This window comes from Odontesthes bonariensis, chromosome 15, assembly GCF_027942865.1.
Source record: "Odontesthes bonariensis isolate fOdoBon6 chromosome 15, fOdoBon6.hap1, whole genome shotgun sequence".
In the NCBI taxonomy this organism is placed as follows: domain Eukaryota; kingdom Metazoa; phylum Chordata; class Actinopteri; order Atheriniformes; family Atherinopsidae; genus Odontesthes; species Odontesthes bonariensis.
In genome coordinates, this window is record NC_134520.1 from 7,723,362 (window position 1) to 7,742,327 (window position 18,966).

At 41.4% G+C, this 18,966-nt stretch overlaps 1 protein-coding gene across 7 annotated transcripts in view; it reads left to right on the forward strand.

Moving 5' to 3' along the window:
- Positions 1-18,966, forward strand: part of evi5b (ecotropic viral integration site 5b) — a 49,218-nt gene that overhangs the window by 16,880 nt on the left and 13,372 nt on the right. For 5 of the 7 annotated variants that reach the window (XM_075484901.1, XM_075484902.1, XM_075484900.1 and 2 more), the window contains 14 exons: positions 9,004-9,193; positions 12,188-12,412; positions 12,604-12,678; positions 12,808-12,933; positions 13,038-13,181; positions 13,579-13,668; positions 13,927-14,024; positions 14,201-14,261; positions 14,355-14,408; positions 15,419-15,451; positions 15,849-16,001; positions 18,164-18,295; positions 18,415-18,555; positions 18,772-18,930. In XM_075484901.1, the coding sequence (XP_075341016.1) occupies positions 9,004-9,193; positions 12,188-12,412; positions 12,604-12,678; positions 12,808-12,933; positions 13,038-13,181; positions 13,579-13,668; positions 13,927-14,024; positions 14,201-14,261; positions 14,355-14,408; positions 15,419-15,451; positions 15,849-16,001; positions 18,164-18,295; positions 18,415-18,555; positions 18,772-18,930 (1,681 nt within the window). The remainder of the gene's footprint in view (positions 1-9,003; positions 9,194-12,187; positions 12,413-12,603; positions 12,679-12,807; positions 12,934-13,037; positions 13,182-13,578; positions 13,669-13,926; positions 14,025-14,200; positions 14,262-14,354; positions 14,409-15,418; positions 15,452-15,848; positions 16,002-18,163; positions 18,296-18,414; positions 18,556-18,771; positions 18,931-18,966) is intronic. The other 2 variants (XM_075484903.1, XM_075484905.1) reach the window with 2 other exon arrangements.

The following is an 18,966-nucleotide window of genomic DNA, read 5'->3' on the forward strand; positions in this document are numbered from 1 at the left end:
TTCAATTGGCCTTGTTTTGTTGTTAAACTGGTTTCTAGTCAGAGTTGATCAGATAACTCGCTAGAAATGCTTCATGCACCAAAACCTGGAACTTATTTCAGGCTTCAAAAGTCAGCTCTAAAAAGCCATATCACAGCACGCCTACTTGTAGATATATTTAAGCACTGAGAGTGAATTGTAAATTGAGAACAGTGCAGTGAGCTGTCTGTTAGGTGGTCATTGTTCACATCAAATCAACATACTGTTAGAGGATGATGCAATAGACCATCTATGGCCAACTTTGGGAATTCTTTCTCTGTTGTGTCTCTCACCAATGGCTGTGTACTCTGTGTAGAAACCAAGCAGGCACCTGAGTATCAGAGACTGTGTCACATTTAATTCCAATTTAAGATGACATGGCTCTGTAGAATTCACAGTTAGCCTGCTCGTGGGTACTCCCACAACTACTACTGCACCAGAATGCCAAATTACTTTTGTTGTGATGTTTCCTCTTTATGAAAGATAAATGTATGAAATGTCTGTCAAATGGAAACAAGTCTTCCTTCTTATGTCTTGTCTGAAGCACTCGGACCTCTTCCATTTGACACCTTCTCCACTCCAGCAAACAATCAGCTGAGTTTAGCTATGGCTACATATCCACTTTGCCATTTAGATATACCGCTGTCTTTGTCCAAGTATACATGAACCGGAGCGAAATCGAGTTATCAACCCAAGTACGTTCGACGCAAGTTGACGTAAGTTGATGTAAGTTCAAGACATTCTACTGCTTCTAACTTTCTCTATGGGAGGTCATCAAACATTTAGGAATGGCTGAATACACTGCACAGACGTCGTCTATCAGTTACCTGAATGGTAATTTGGACGAATGATGCTGAGGTTCTAAAATCAGGATTTCATTTGAGCTGAATGACAGTCTGAACAATGAGTTGACAAATGGTCTTTATGGGCTGATTTTCAGGCACAGTTTCTGATGTGCCATCTGACAAAAGAAACCAAACATATGTGAATGGGAGCGGCTTTGTTTGGAATTGGGCTGTATGAATGTATGAAAGATGGAACTCTGGACCCATTTGAGTCTAGTTGAGTATATACCTGCTGTGGGAGTGATTTAAACTCCAACTGCATTATCTTGGTGTGTTAATCTGGTTTTATGATGCTTGATTTTTGGTCAGACTAAAATCAGACTGAATTTTGATTCACATTTATTTTCAAAAGTCCAGTTTTAATGGAATTCTTCAGAGTCGTGTCATGTCTCTTTATATCGCTTTCTGAACTGTACTATAGCAACATACTGAGAATCAAAATATTATCCTTATGTCACCAAAGTACTTGTAAGACAGGAGCAACAGGAAGGACTTTGGTTTTCATGTTTATATGGCATATACTGTTGTCACTTACCAAGTGTGTGTGGTGAGGCCTTTGAACCCCAGCGAGCAGATAAAAGGCATGGGCATTTGTTCTGTAGCGTCACACAGACGACACAATCCTGCGTTGACTGCTACGATCTGTAAATCAGACATGCCATTGCTTCAGCATTCTTAGAAACCGGAGACATGTGGAGTACATCATGAGTTTATCATGGTAAGGTGGTACTATTTCATGGCTTGATCTGTTGACATAAAAAAAACAAATATTGAAGAACTAACATATGGGGGAAAAAAAGGGCATTTGTAATGGTTTTGTTTTTAGTCTTTTTTTTCAAATTCAATCGAAATGCCTGTTTGTTAACTACAAATTACTTGATGAACATAATTAGTTTGAGTTCCATTTTTATTCTGTATTCACAAAGCTTGAGACCCGTGTTTGAGTAGTGGTGAATTATTAGCAGAGCTCAAAGTATGTTCAAGTTCATGTGTAACAGCATAATACTGAAATTGTTTTTTTTTATTTTTTCATGAGCTAATGAAATGCTTAAAAATATCAGTTTCTTCAAAATTCTAGCAATAACATGTACCTATAAACTTTTTAACTCAATGTGAAAGCTAAATACCAAGTGAAGAAGCTCTCATGCAGTTTCTTTCTCCCTTCTTGCCATCCTTTTCACTCCCTCCCACATAACCCAAATTTGGCTGTAACCCTAGCCATTCAGGGAGCATGCTCAGTGTTGTCACAGGCTCTTGTTTAAAAGCCTCAGTCTTTTTCCAAGATCAGATGTCTGAGCCTTTGTCTCTATGTCACGAGCTCCTCAGTGCCTCACAGTTTGGGAGTGTTATGTCCCGTCTAGGGGTAACCGAGGCACAACATAAATGTGACCCATTTTCCTCAACCCTCAAGCAGCCATGGAGACATTATTTAGAATTTAACATGAAATTTATTTATAATTCAGATAAGAAATATAATATCAACTTGGAGATACGACTACTAGGCTTCAGGATGGGCCAAGGCCCAACAAACAAACAAAACTATCTTCAAGAGGGAAGCTGACCTAAACAAAGCAACTTCAAAACAAAAGACAACCACTTACCTCCCTAGACTAATAAAACAGGAGAAAAAATTATATGGCAGCCCACTCCTACAAACTCCAAGATACAAGTTTGTTTACACATCAAAAGGACTTGTGGCAACGGTGTGGCTGGTTTAGAGGAGAGGTCAGCTGCCAGTAGAGTTCACTGGAGCTGACTTCTTTAATGGAGTGTTGTATCTTTCATGTGTAAAATTTCAATCTGATCTGATCAATATCAACCTTTTTTGGCTTTTATATTAAAGGGGAACTGCGGTATTTTCAACATTAAGCCTCTTTTATGTAGCCTGGGCGAAAGCCGGCTGTTGACTCTGTCAAACAGTCTGGGAAAACCCAAGAGGAATCCGTTTCCATGGAGGGCGGGACCTTACCCAGCAACTTAAATTCATTGGAGTAACGGAGTTCCCTTAACCAATCATAATGTTTAGAAATGACGTTGGTTATGCGCCGAGGTTCATGCTTACTCTCGCGAGGCTCTAGCTCGCGAATCATGCTTCCCACATCCGCTTTCATTATACCGGTACCATTTGATAAATCAAACTTTTCCCAAAGCCAGTTGGAAGGAGAGCTACGACATCCTTGCCACTAACAAAATTGACGAGGCATTCCTCTTGCTCTCGTTTTAATTGTGTAATGATCTCCAGAGTTGAGACAACTTCATGGATAGCTTCTAGCGTTCTTCCGTCGCCATGTTTATTTCCGCTGCGGTTGAACTACAATTATATGGACTACAATGGACTCCGCGCGTGAGTTCTGCGTCACCACTCGCAACTGTTTGCTGATTGGCAAAACACTGCAACTTTTCGCAACGAAATTTGATATGGATTACCAGTGCACACCAGTAACCACTCCGGTGAGTTGATAATTTTGAAAACGGACGTTTATGGTGCTTTTACGGACCTTTTAGGACATGCAAATGACTTGCCATTCTGAAGCAGGTTGAGAAGAATCAAAATTAGGCAAATACCGGAGACAGCAGTAAAATTCAAAAAAGCGGTGAGGGGGGTTCTAAAACATTGCAGACGACTCATAAAAGAGGCTTAATGTTGAAAATACCGCAGTTCCCCTTTAATTAAGTATTTGGCTTATCCCTGTTTAAAGTCACATCTAGTCTTTTAACCCTCTATGGCATGGTGTTGCCCTCAGGCAACGAACCACATAACTGGACCCCAAAGTGTCCCTTTAATTGTTTTGGAGGAAAAATATTTTTTAAATACCACCAGATATGCCTGTGTCCAATAATAAGCGACTTTGAAGTGCATGTGAGCTTGTCTCTGAGGGGAGGGCAGGCATTTTAGGAAGCAGAGCCACGACCTGCACTTTGCCACAAATTGGTAAGTTGAATATCACTTTTTAACATGTTTAAATTACCAGTATCTTACAATAAAAAATATATTCATGTGTATGAACATGTAAAGGAGTATTTTTGATCATTTTAACACTTATTTTAGCTTTATTTGTATTCTAAAAATGAGGTTTTTTGTTCGTTGCCTCAGGGTAACACTGTGCAGTTAGGTCACTTTTGTTCAGACAATATCATTATACAGTGTGGATATGTTCTTAGTTGCAAAATAATGATCAGAATCATGTTTTTAACTTAATCATCCATTGATAAGTACAGGAGATGGATGCAAGAATGTTTTATGGGCAGCAGGAGAATGTTCTGGGAGTTAGGGCCATTGCCTCATACAGTGAGGACAGTGAGCTTGAGAGTTACAGTGACAATGGAGATAGTGAGGAAGAGTGGATCCCTACATCAGCCCACTGGATGGTGGGCTTACCATTACCATCACTGTGGTAATGGTATTGGTATTACCATCACTGTGGTATTGGTATACCATCACTATGGTAACCAGCCATTATGAGCAGAAGGGGAGATTTTAAGTCCCTAAATGCACCGGTACACCAAAAGTCAAGTGCCAGAAGTGTGATGGCCATCTCTGCTTCACATCAACAAGCAACTGCTTCTTGAGAATCCACACAGAATGAGACTGCAATGGCAATATCCCGACTTGCATTACCAACACCCAACCACATATGCACAGGCTTTAATACACACATAAACATGCACACACCCACACACTCACATACACACTTATAGAGACATGCACACACAAAGAAAGAAAGAAATAACTGTAGATAGAAGATAAATGGAAATACATTTTCCAGGTTAAAAGTATTAATTTCTGAATATTTGTTCTTCTCACATATTTGTGACTTCAAAATGTCATGTAGCTCACACACACACGCTCTCTCTCTCTAACACTGTTATACACATACACAGACACACACAATGTTGAAAGTAAAGTTGTTTTCTAATGAATATATTGTTTGTTTTACTTGTATAACATTTCTCATAATCACACAAAAACCTTGGAGTTTTAGGACCCTTATAGCACAGTGTTGCCTTGAGGCAACAAACCCAAATCTGATTCGGGGGGGTGGGGGGGTCAGATTTTATAATGGATATGTTATCAGGGACCTCCAAGCTCCCACAAAATGGGGTGAAATATTTTTTTTCCAAAAAAATAAAAATTCATGCCATAGAGGGCTAATGAGCAGACACCATGGATCATACTCTCAGAAATTCTCTCAGAGCGCTCCTTAAGCGCTCACTTAGCTAAAAAACTTCTGTCTTGAAGACTTATCTTCACTCAGTGGGGTTACATGGTACTGCAAGGATCGGATTATTGGCTAAATTACAATAAGACTGAGTTATAAGTTCATGTAGACACCTTAATCGGACAAGACATTGGATCGGATCGGATTATTCACGATCGGATTAAGACCCCGAGATAACTTGGTTGAAAGTCAAATTAAACGTTCTTGTAGACGGGTGAAGCACGTGGTGAATTGGACATTGCGTTCTGCGCATGCTCGAGATTTTTTTCCCGGGATCGTGAATCGAAGAAGAGAAGATATTACAATTGTTGTCACCGCCGTCGGAAAGAAACAAACAACGCGATGGAGAATGCGCCGTTGTGCATCGCGTTTGTGCAATAAGTATGCTCACCACAAAAGAAATGTAGAGGGACGTAGCTTCATCTTGCTCTTCGTTCGCCATTTTCTGGAATACCTGAGTTTGTTGTTGTTGTTGTTGTTGTTGGTGGTGGTGGTGAAGCGGTCAACCGGAAGTGGCTCTATTAGCAATAGTTGAAATGGGTACAGCGCCACCTATCGTATCAGAGTATGACATGCTTTGTGCCTATGATTCGATTCATTCACCGCCATATATCCAAGGATAATTACCTGTGCTCAAATAAGGAGCAACTCAGTCTTATTGTAATTTAGCCAATAATCTGATCCTTTCAGTGCCATGTAACCCTACTGAGTGATCCAGATCTTTGAGCAATTCTGAGCAAGAAAAAAACTAAAAGTCTTATCTTAATGAGAAGGTGGGGCTGAACCTCACTCTCTCTCTCACACACACACACACACACACACACACACACACACACACACACACATTTGCATCCCCATCACAAAAGAACCGAGCTGTAAAGTTTGTAGTTTATGATTCTAATGCCTTGTGTACACCAAGAGCGACCTATGCTAACTGAGCGCTGGAAATCATTATTTCTCTATGGAGGGTGAGCCAACTGGGCGACCAGAGCGAATTCGTCAGGGGTGAAGCGAACTGAGCGACCAGAGCGAATTCCAGCGAATAAACTCAAGCTAATATTATGGTAATGAGCTATGACGCGGTTCGGCGAAAACCAATGACAATCCACAGATTGTAGGGGTCCGACAATCCGCGGGGTTCGCGGAAACAGACGTGTAAACTTTGGTTCCTAGTTCCTACGTCCTTTAAACATGGCTACTGAAAAATTAATCGCCGCGGTGTCCGCCCACCAGATATTGTACAACCCCACGACATCATACCTTTCTCACTGCAATTAAAGGTGCCGTCGGCAACTTTTTTTTTAGTCATATTAGCTTGAACTGTCATGGGATTCTGGAAGTAGAATATTAAATAGGCTGTTTAGGAAAAATCCCGAATTCTGTAGCTCCCTCTAAAGCCTGTAATCGTGCTTGCAAAAATGGAACGCTCCCGGCTGTTTTTAACCAATCACCTTAGGGGGGAGGAACCGCTACCTGTCAATCACAGCTTGTGCACACGCTGCTATCGAGCCCGCCCCCCTCCCCCCATTCACACGCACAAAGTTCTCCCGGTCAGAGACCAGATTGATATCGGCTTCTTAGCGAAAATGGCGCAGCAGCCGAAAAACCCAAATCTTCCCATTCCACCTTTGCCAACTACTGCGTACACATCCAAAATTTCGAAGAAGAGGAAAAAAGAAGCAGAAAAGGACGTTCGAAGAAAAGAAATTGACCGAGCGCGGAATAAAACTCGGGTCAACATTGGAGTAGCATTTGAGAGGTGGAGAGAACTACGGGACCTCAAAGGCTTCAAGTTAGATGCAGACTTGGCCATATTTCTTCTCGACAGGTATTTACAGCTGTTATATGAATCTCTTTCTTGTTTTATGGTAGACAACGGTGTGCTTGTGCTTGTGTGCGCGCACACTGTGAACTCACGTGCACAACCTCGTCCACAGAGGGGGAGGGGTTTGGGGGGCGGTTTGGAGCTTGGTAGAGGTTGGGGGAGGGACCTGAAAGTTGTATCAGTTCGAATTTTCCGACTTTAGACTCGGAATTTTGAAAACCTGCCGACGGCAGCTTTAAGTTTTATTTTGGATTTTATTTCGAATTTATTTTATTTCTCACAGCTGCCTCTGCTATTCCTGCTCTTCTCAGGTGTACCTAATGTAGTTTTACATAATTTGTAACGTGATGTATATCTTGTATAACAAATTGTAAATAACAACACGTTTATTCGTGTCCCTGCCCTCTCTTTCCTCCTTTGTTCTTTTTCGCGGGGGTGCTGCACAGCCGCGGGGCCTTTAAAAATGGAACATTCTAAATGTGACGTCACGAGCGAACAAAGCGAATTCTCAAGCGAAGCTTCTCCAGCTACCTCCGCTACCAGGCAGCGTAGGTCGCCCTTGGTGTACACGCAGCATTAGGAATGCTAGTGTTATCAAAGTGCTGTAATAGTTTGCGTTATCATGCTGCTTAATTGCTGAGTATTTAGCTGTTTGTAAATTACTCTTATAAATGTCATTTTACATTTACATATTTAGTTTCATTACTTGCTTGTGCCCTTTTCATTATTTTGTAAAACAAGTTGCATTTAGCTTGACAAAGTTCTATATTTATTGATTGATTGATTGACACACAAAATCCCTGCCTGATCTAATTCTTACTTATTTCAATAAGTCACTGTCATCCATTGCCTGGTGCGGATTTTTCTCCCTCCTTGTCTTTTAACTATTTTCTTCTCTTCTTAAAGGAGTCCACAGCCTCTTAAAAGTCATCCTGCCTACTCCTTAAGCCCCATACACACACGTCGCTGCTATTTACTCGCTACTCGCTCACTCGCCTACTCGCCACTCGCTTGGGTGCTTTTGCTGACTTGGTGTGTAGAAGTTGGGTGGCCACTGTTTGGAGAAAACTGGGGGAACGTCACCTGTCAATAATCTGTATTCTGCATTTTAATTGGCTACTCGCTTTACTCGCATCGCTCGAAGTTGAAATATGTTCATCTCGGAATCCGCCCACATCGCATCGCTTGTACTTTCCTCGCCTACTCGCCTCGCGTGAACACGTAGACATTCTATTGACTTCACTCGCTGAGCGAGTAAATAGCAGCGACGTGTGTGTATGGGGCTTAACACATTTTCACCTTCAGAGCTCTTTTAAGGCTTAAGACTCTTTATGAATAACTTTTATCTTGACTATGATCTACTGGTTCATTTTCAGCGGGAACGTCCACAATTCTAAGAATTTCCTTAGTTTTGTTGAGGAGCAACTCTTTGTACTACCCACGATAGGTTATGGTCCAGCTTTCTCTGACGAAGATTTTATTTATTCTGTATTTGGGCTTTTTTTAAGAATCTAGAATTGAATCATTTGAGATTTGAATTAATTAATTTATTGGTTCTTCTCTGGCTTATTGTGATGAACTCGTTTATCTTTTTAGTCATAAAACTGAATCATAAATTTTCCTGTAAATAAATGATTTTACTTTCAGCACTGACCTGGAAAAGCTTTGATTTGAACTCTGGATGCAATCAGTGTCTTTGCCTTAATTACAACTGTCACTGATTCTATATAGAACAGAGTCATCCTGGCTCCCCTGCTGTATTTGGTGATGCTGCAGTTTACTTGTTGTGGTTGAGGTCTGAAGGTTGTTTACAGTAAAGTCATGCAAAGGAGCTCTCATTTCTCTTCTGTGGATGTGAGAGAAATTTACAATTCAACTCTTACAGTCCTCCTCAGGACTCAGAAGCGATGTATATGTTTTTAAAAAGCTCTCTGTGTATGTGTTGCTCTATTACATCAAAATAAAAAAAAATAAAAAAATGTTCTGTTCAAAAGTGTTTGGAAAGGATTGCTCATCTCGGATAAGAAAAGATAAAAATAGTAAGGATGTAAGTGGGTAAAATAGTTTTTCTGAAGTGTTCTTACTTTCACTACAGGTTGTTGGAGACAGACAGCAAGTCGCTACGCTCCATGAACGGTTCCCGGCGAAACAGTGGCTCCTCCCTAGTGTCCAGCTCCTCTGCTTCCTCCAACCTCTCCCATCTGGAGGAGGACACGTGGATCCTGTGGGGTCGAATTGTCAATGAGTGGGAGGAGGTGCGCAAGAAGAAGGAGAAGCAGCTTAAGGTGAGACTAGAGAACGGTGACTACCTGTGAGGCGAGAGCCGGGTCTCGTGTGGTACTGCTTAAGAGCTTACTCGAACTCCACTGCATAAACAGGCTTACTGAGACACATTTAACCTGTCTGCTAAGGCATCTGTGGAGCTCTCACTTCATTCACATTTTACAGATTTGTTGAGATTTAGTTATTTTCCCATTTGTCAAGATTAATAATTTAGAAGAATTTTAGATCCCAATGAGAGAAACAGAAGCTCTAATCATACTGATGTAGTTTTAAATTTCACAACCTTTGTGATACACTTGCATTTCACAGGCATTTGCATGAAGCTGTGGGGCAAACAGTACAATGGCTTTAACTGTAAGAATGTTTACCTTAGTCAGAGATCATTTCTGCGGCTATCTTTGTCCTGGGTGACCCTGTGGTGTTGTGCTTGAAGTTGTTATTTCAGGTCTTGACATTTGGTGCTAATTTTAGTCGTGCTTGTTTCTACAGTTACTCTCCATAGTCTTGAGATAATCCTGTTCCCAGTCACTGTCAGTGGTGTTCTGATTTAAATTGCATGTCCACAGAGCACTTTTGGTGTAAATGGTATGATTCTATCCCGGTCATGGGCAGAGAACTTGTTGCTTCTGGATGTTAAACTGCTTAATGCAGGCTCCTGTTCAATGACGATGCATATTTAAAGGAAATGCAAGTCAAGCTGTAACCTTGTAACTGCAGACATTGTTTTAGTCCATGAAGCATCAAAATTGATGAGACTTTGTGCCATGTGCTTATGTGTCTCTCATGCCACTTATTCTTAAAGCCCATGTGTTATAATTCACATCCGTGTGGACATAAAGTTCCTAAGGATAAAGATCCTCATACTGTATGCAGTGGGAGCGAAAGACTAACATCTTTTGCAGGGGTGGGGGTTTTGTTGTTGGAGTCATTGTGTGTGTCAATGGGGAAATGTTGCGAATGGCCCATGAACATGCATTGTGTCATTACGTAATTTAAAAGAAGTAGTAAACACCAGATGAATGCAGCAAGGCTGAGGTATTAATCGTATTGACTGATGTTTTCTTCACCTTGACTTACTGAGAAACACACAGTGGGGTTACATGGCACTGCAAGGATCGGATAATTGGCTAAATTACAATAAATTGATTTATGTAGACAAGTGCATGTAGACACCTTAATCTGACAAGAAATTGGATCGGATCGGGTTACTCGCGATCGGAGTAAGACCCCGAGATAACTCGGTTGAAAGTCAAATTAAACGTATTTGCAGACGGGTGAAGTACGTGGTGAATTAGACTTTGCGTTCTGCGCATGCTCGAGATTTTTTCCTGTGGTTGTGAACCGGAAGTCGGAAGAGACGATATTACAATTGTTGTCGCCGTCAGAAAGAAACGAACAACGGGATGGAGAATGCGCCGTTGTGCATCGCGTTTGTGCAATACGCATTCTCACCACAAACTAAATGTATAGGGACGTATCTTTTATCTTGCTCTTCATGACATGCTTTGTGCCTCTGATTTGATTAATTCACGGCCATATATCCAAGGATAATTACCCTTGCTCAACTCATTCTTATTGTAATTTAGCCAATTATCCGATCCTTTCAGTGCCATGCAACCCCACTGACAGTTTCTGTTGCATGAAGGAAGGAGCCTTGATTTTTCTCTGCTTGTGTTCATGTTTTCAGCAGCTTCTCCAGTATTTCATTGATAGTGACAGAGCTGCTGCTATCAAAGATTAAACTATTTAGTTTAGTGTTGTACCTGAATAATTGCAGATTTTTGGTATTGTTTTTATTAGTGTTTGTGCATGTTTCATATTGTTGGGGGTAGAGTAGAAGTGGTTAAAGTATTGTCGTGGTCCAGAATGCAGCTTTTGTTCATCAGTCAGGATATGAGATGGTGCGTTGTTCCACTACAGAACAAAGCTCATTTTGTCTGGTCTAACTTCTGCTGAGGGGAGAGGGATCCCCCTTGCTGGAAGTCTGTGTGGGTGGACCTCTGCTCCAGATGCACCCTGGACTGACCAGATGCATACAGACACACACTCACATGCTTGAACATCAGTTTCGTGATCCCCCACCCCCCCATCTCTGCCGCTGCATGTTTACAGTTTTCCTCTGTTCTCAGTATTGTGCATAGTGGAGTTGTGCCCCACGGAGCGGACAAAAATATCTGTATTTTTTTAAAGGCTCCCCTCCTCTAAAAAAAAAAAAACTGGAAACCCCTCACTGATGAGATTATACTTGGCAGTGGAAACTTATTATTATGAGACGCACACACGTACTGAAACAGCAGAAAAAATATTGTGTGCGCATGGCTTTGTCCTGTTGAAAGAAGGTGTTATTTCTCTCCTCAGGCTTGTGTTTCCTTATGCATTTACAGTTTCTGTCCACATCCAGATGTGAAAAAGGAAGAGCCCCGTATGTGCATTTGAACCTCCTCTTTATGCATTTTAAAACAAAGCTAGAATAACGGCAATTTCACAAAGTCGTGATTTTCTGAAGGACTTTGAACACACCTCGGCCAAATGAACAGAGCACTCCACAACCCTGGAGAGAGGTTTTAATAATAAACAGTGTGGTGGGAAAACAAAACCTTTTGGGGTTCAAAGTGCCTGCTGCAGGCACTGGAACACTCACAGATTCCTCTGAGGGGACTGGAAATATACAAGTTGTTTGAAGAAGGAATCAAATGTCAGTTTTACACATATTTGCACACTCATGTTTTATTTCCATAACATATCTTGCAGTTAAGTTTTTGTGATTTTTAAAGCAAAATGTATTTTTAATGGCACAATGGAAGTCAGATTACTACAAGGGCTTGTTTCACTTCATCCTATTATCTGCTGAAGAGGTCTGATGTCGAAAACTAAACTTATTTTATTGTACATTATTATGATAATGACTGAGAGTTGCATGAAAATGTAAACACCTTCCACCCACGCCAATACAGTGTAGAAGCCGTTCAGAAAAAGTATCTGTTGTTTCTCCACAGGATCTCGTCAGAAAAGGGATTCCTCACCACTTTCGGGCAATTGTCTGGCAGCTGTTGTGTAATGCCCAGAATATGCCCATCAAGGATCAGTACTCCGAACTTCTGAAGATGACATCGCCATGCGAGAAGCTGATTCGCAGAGACATCGCTCGCACTTATCCTGAACACGACTTCTTCAAAGAGAAGGACAGCTTGGGCCAGGAAGTGCTGTTTAATGTCATGAAGGTATATCTCCTTTGGTTTGCTGATGAACTGCTAGTCATGTCTTCAGATGACAGAAACTGAGTTTTGACATGAAACATTTTGAAGCTACAAAAATGTAAGTCGAGCTATGTAAATCCATACTTGACCCTCAGAAAACCTTGTGCTCTTCAACTTCGGTGAGTTCCATCTCAAGATGATTCCTCTTATTTCAGGCATATTCTCTGGTGGACCGTGAGGTTGGCTATTGTCAGGGAAGTGCATTCATTGTTGGTTTGTTGCTCATGCAGGTAAAAATGCTACTCACCCCCACTTGCATGCGAGCTCTCTGAAATCCATCGCTCTAAGCAAAAAGTGTCATACACGTGTCAGAACAAGACTCAGATCTTAAGGTTTGATCCATTGTGGGTATTTTTTAGATGCCAGAAGAAGAGGCATTCTGTGTGTTTGTGAAGTTGATGCAAGACTACAGATTACGAGAACTCTTCAAACCCAGTATGGCTGAGCTGGGACTTTGCATGTACCAGTTTGAGTGCATGATCCAGGTAAACATGTCATACTGAGTGTCCAGATGAAGCGATAACACTTTGTCAATTACTCTTGTGTTATAGGAATTGTTTGAATCTGTATGATTTTTCTCACCCCACAGGAGCAACTCCCAGAGCTGCACATACATTTCCAGGCTCAGAGCTTTCATACCTCCATGTATGCCTCCTCATGGTTCCTCACCATCTTCCTTACTTCTTTTCCTTTGCCCGTCGCAACAAGGATCTTCGATATCTTTATGTGCGAGGTCAGTTAAAGCTTTTCTGAGGAGCCATTTCCTGCTTTGAATGAGAAATTCTGTCAGCTTAATTGTGCTAGTTTATCAAGAATGAGTTTTTATTTGCATATCTGTCATTCTGTTTAATGAGCTTGCATTGTAGGTTTGCACTGTAGGTTAGTTACTTATATGAAATAAATACTAAAAATACAGTTAATTGTCTGAAAAAAGGTAATCCAATAGTGCCACCTGTTGGTGAAATCAGATATTACAGTCCATGCTTAAAAGGAATGTGCAAGTTTTTTGGTTTTTTTTAATCACTGGGCTCATTTTAATGCTTATTTCTCTTCCTCTTTTTTTTTTTTAAATGTACACTAAACTTAGCATAAACTCCTTCTCCGATCTCCGGTGGTCTCTCTGTTTTCAGGGTTTAGAGATTGTTTTCCGTGTAGGGCTGGCCATCCTTCAGATGAACCAGGCTGAACTCATCCAGCTCGACATGGAGGGCATGTTACAGGTATATCCCCCATAACAGAACTCAATACTCAGATTATTTTGTGCATTTTGCACCATAGGTGCATTTTACACCTTAGGTTCACAACTGAACCCTCAAGGGAGGAACCTCCACTACACCCAGTTAATTGATAGACACGTCCAGCCAGCTCATACCTCGTGCTGAATGTAGTGCTTTGAGGTCAAAGAAACACCCAACGACTAAATAGCGGGTTGTGTAGTTGTGTGACACTTCTCCTGCCTCTGTTTTCCTCTGCTTCAGCACTTTCAGAAAGTCATCCCACATCAGCTGGACAGTGGACCAGATAAGGTCATCCAGCTTGCGTATCAAGTTAAATACAATGCCAAAAAGATGAAAAAGTAAGCACAACTGCCATGTCACAAGTTGTTAATCTCCTTCTATGTGTATAATCTTAAATATTTATTGTTCAAGTATACTATCCCAAAGTTCTCTGTATTCACGATGTTAACAAAATGTTCTGCTATTAGGGGCTTCAGTTTTTTATCCCTGTTGTGTTTTTTTTTTTTTTTCTTAGACTAGAGAAAGAATACACTACAATCAAAACAAAAGAGATGGAAGAACAGGTGGAGATAAAGGTGTGTGTGTGTGTTTTAAGTTTGTCTCAAATGCTCCAACATGTGCAATTTGTGGCTATCCTGTCTAATTTGTTTTGTAAATGGTTGTTTCAGAGGTTGCGGACAGAGAATCGCCTTCTGAAGCAGAGGATAGACACCCTAGAGAAAGTGAGTGCATCAGTCTTTGTCACTGGTGTTCTGTCACCAGACAAATTACACACTTAATCTGCTCTTTAACTTCGCCTTAATCCATCCACCTACAAACATCCATACGCCATACATCTCTCCGAATGATGGAGTCTTGTCTTTCAGTAACTGGCCCGTGTTTGATGAAAGTTGCCCATTTACACTACATGAAAGCCTGACCTGTATGTTGAGTTTTCTGATATGTAGTTCAAGTCAGAAACATTGCTCGTTTGGACTTCATGTTGCCATGGTGACTGTCTGTGGCTCATTTTCTTTCAAATTGACCTGTTGTCACTAACTAAACAGACACTGTTTTATGAAGCTGCTTGATGCTTGAAGCTGACTCAAAGCACTGCATGCCAGGGTGCACTGTTTGTGTTGTTGTGCACCGCATTGTGTCTCTGATGGGCACTATCACTGGCAGGTAAAGCACCATGCATGACATCTGCCGTGGACAGAGAAGGTGTTGACTGCGCTGCGTGTTCCTACAGGGTGCAACACTGTAGTCTAAAGATGTTAGTTATTTAACACGAGGCTGCTGCTCTTGGGTGCATCTCTGTCACATAACTTCTATGACCTTTTTAACTCTCCACTAACTGAAAGTTGTTCAAAAGCTTGGATGAAGCTCTTCGAAACCCAGCGTGTCTGCCCAGTTAAATTCTCGCTGTAGCTCTTTACGTACTGTTTTTGTAGCGTTCTTAACGCTCACCTTTAACCAGGGTTTTCCTCTGCTGTGTCCTGTCTGAAACCTGTGCGTGTTATCAGCACTGCTATTTTCTTCACTTTGTCACCACCTTTCCACCACTCTTGCATGCAATGTTCCTTTTCAACCTCTAAATATGAATGTTGTGGAGTCAGTCAAAAACAGTTTGTGGAGGAAAAAACGAACATTGCAGTTCTTCTTTTAATCAATCAGTTGTTCTTTTGTGTGCTTTTAACTGTCCTCTGGATTGTCTCTCTCTGTTGTCTCTGTTGATATTTCTGTTTTGTAGGAAAGTGCTTCCTTGGCAGATAGATTGATTCAGGTATATTCTTCATTTTCTCTTTACTTTATTTTGCAGCCTCCCTTTTTCTTTCCCTATTTCTTTTTTGCATTGCATGCTTATGATGAGCACAATGATGGAAAGTAATGATTCTGAATCGAATGAATGCAGCAAATCCAGATTATGATATCTGATTACATTGTTAAATAAGTGCATGGAAGGTCACATCGTGGTATGTGTGACAGAATATGAGAATCACAAATGGTGCTGAAACAAGCTAAAGAATTACTATAAATCACTGGATGCTAAGAGTTAAAACAAGCATGTCATGTTAGAAACCCCATTCCCACTTCTTCTCTGATTTGCCCCATCATTCCGCCTTTTCGTTTCACGTCTTGTCGTGCTCACTCCACTACTCCTCGGTTGCTTATGTCCAAAGGGACAAGTGACTCGAGCTCAAGAGGCAGAGGAAAACTACCTGGTCAAGCGGGAGCTGGCCACAGTCAAACAACAGAGCGAGGAAGCCAGTGCTCAGCTGGAGCAGGCCAAGAAAACCATCAAGCAGCTTCAGCATCAGCAGCAGACACAAGCGGTAAGGAGGGCTGCAGAATTCCTTGCTGACAGGATGCACTGGCTCTGGTCCTGCCGAATGTATAACAGGATCCATGTGGGATACTTCCCAAATTTGTGAGGTGCAGTGCTTGAAATCTCAGACTGATTATTTTGAGATCATGCAGTTTGTTAAAATTGATACCTGGGCCGGTGCACGTTTATGCATAAGGGCCAGTTCATGGTTTCTATGTGCAGAAGGGTCAGCACATATAGTAATATGTGCTTATTATCCTGCACTCACTGTGCAGTAACAGAATGTTTTTAATGTCATAGTCTGACTGTAGAGACTACAAACACAGCCACTGCCAGGAAAACAAAAACTGTTGTTTTAAAGAGAAATAGATTAATCATTTTGGAGTCATTTGATTTTGAGTATCTGCCGATACCGAATCCCAATCCGATACTTCAACAGTACATTAAAAAAAATTAAGAATGGTGAAGGAACAGATCCAGGATGTCCCTGATTTATTTATTTATTTTCTTCACCTATTTTATCATTTAAAACAGAGCACTTCTGTGAGGTAGCTTGAACAAAAAAAGTAACCAAGTAATAAACAAATTCTTCACATTGTAGTTCAGTGCAACAATGTCTAATATAAAAACGAGCAGCAGCTCAACTTGAAATACCTGGCAGGCATGTAAATAAATAAGCAAATAAAAGTGCCACAGTGTTATAAAGTAAGGCCAGTAATGTGCTTTTGGGAACTGCACTCCTAATTCTTACTCTCCTCCTCTGGCTTCACAGAAAGAAATGTACGTTTTTCTTGATAAAAACCAACATCTCTACCTTATTTGAGCCTGTTCCTGTTCTCATCAAGGATGTTAGTGATGTCCTTGCCACCTCTTGAAATCCCAAGTTTGCATATGTCACATTTTGCAATCGCAACGTTTTTGTCATCCACTTTAAAATACCTCCACCCCGCAGACATTCGCGCCTCCAGCTTCAAGCTGCTGCCGTGTTCTGCTTCGCTTTACGGCACGCAGCAAAGTGACATGCCGCATGCGTTGTTTCTGTGTGGAGTTGAGACCAAAGACATAAAAATTCGGGGAGTTAAGATTATTGTAGTTGGGGATAAACACCTTCCTTAGTCGAAATAAATGCAATGTGGGGGGATTGGAGACCCATCCAAGATGGCGGCCGTGCTGATGCGTCAGCTCCAATAGGCAGCATCAGTCTATGAGGCGTCTACGTATGTTATGTCTATGGTTGAGACGGTCTGACTCTGTACCACCACATAACAGTAAATACTAAGCTGTGATTTTTTTATTTTTTTCCCCATTTGTTTTTTAAATATTATAGTTGTGATTAGAAAAAATAATAATGAGAATAAATATACATATTTAGATAGGCTATATATCCGATTGCTGATCGGGATGTAACGTCCGATTTCGATCAGGTCTGAAACCACGTGATCGGCTTGATTTCCCTAGTCGTGACCTTACCATTTTCACTCCTCAATACAACCTAACTAATAGTATGAAACCAGCCTTGCACAGTCAGTCCACTGATGCTGAAATCTTACATTGGCCTTTAGAGTTTGGATGTGTCAAGGTTATCTGCCTCCTTATGCCTAGTTGGCACGTGAATCTCAGCAACAAATCCCAAGCTGTAGCCGAGTGGGGCTTTTCTCTTCTCACTTTGCACATTGGTTGTGGGTAATAATCTGATTTGACATGCATGAATTCAAATTGGGACACAGGGTGCTACACAGTTCTGCCACCGTTTACAGTCTCCAGCATTCTCAGAAATGCATCCATGAATTTGTAAGCAGCTGTTTCACCAGCTGGTGGATATCACACTTGGCCCGCCGTTCACAGAATCTTCTCTGTGCATATCTGATGACTTCATATTATCAATTATTGATGGTTGGATTTCAGATGATAATGTGCCGGCATTACTGTGTTTTACATAATTTGGTGTCTTGTTTAACAGTGAGTGCTCATGAATTATTTATGTGAAAGTGAAAGGCTAAATGGTGGATGTAAAGAGGTATTTAGAGTATATGTGGAATTAGCTGAGACTGTTTAACAGATTGGAATTATTTACATGTCTGAGGCGCAAACATTTTGTTAGAAGTAAAGACACACAGGTATTCTGCCATGCTCTGCTGTCTCTGCTCACTGTCACTATTTTGATTGCAGAAGGGACCCCCTCGATTCTCTGAGGAGTCTGTCATGCAGCTGGAGAGGGAGCTCGTGCAGGCCCGGCTGAAGGAGGCAGAGTCGCAGTGCGCCCTCAAGGAAATGCAAGAAAAGGTCCTTGATATAGAGAAGGTAAGTTGCTGCACACACTCTGGTGTGGTACACTCTGGAACATAACCAGCACACAATAATAATAGTCATGATCTAGCTGTACCCCATCATTCCATATCTTTCTTTCCCATCTTCTTTAGAGGAACTCATCACTACCAGATGACACTAATGTTGTGCGACTCCAAGAAGAGCTTATTGGGGTGAAGCTGAGAGAGGTGGAGGCTCTGACTGGATTGAAAGAGTTGCGGCAGCAGGTCAGAGATCTGGAAGAACACTGGCAGGTGAGCACCAACATTACAGCCCAATATTAAACTAAATGTTTGAAACCAAATGGCTGATCTAAACCAAAATTATGGAATAGCTGCAGATGCAGAATGTAGATGCTGTATGCACCCTTTTTGCTCCAGAGCTCTGACACTTAATAGGGAAAAAGTCAAGCATTCTGTTGTTTACTGAGTGATAGTAAAAAAAATAATAACTTTGAACGGTCTCCTCAGCGCCACCTGGCACGCACTGCTGGTCGCTGGAAGGACAGCACGAAAAAGAACACCTTGAGTGAGCTGCAGGATGAGCTGATGAGCGTGAGGCTGCGTGAAGCTGAGGCCCAGGCAGAGCTGAGAGAGACACGGCAGAGGATGCTGGAGCTGGAGACACAGGTCAGAGGTCAAATCCCTCTTAACAACATGCATTTT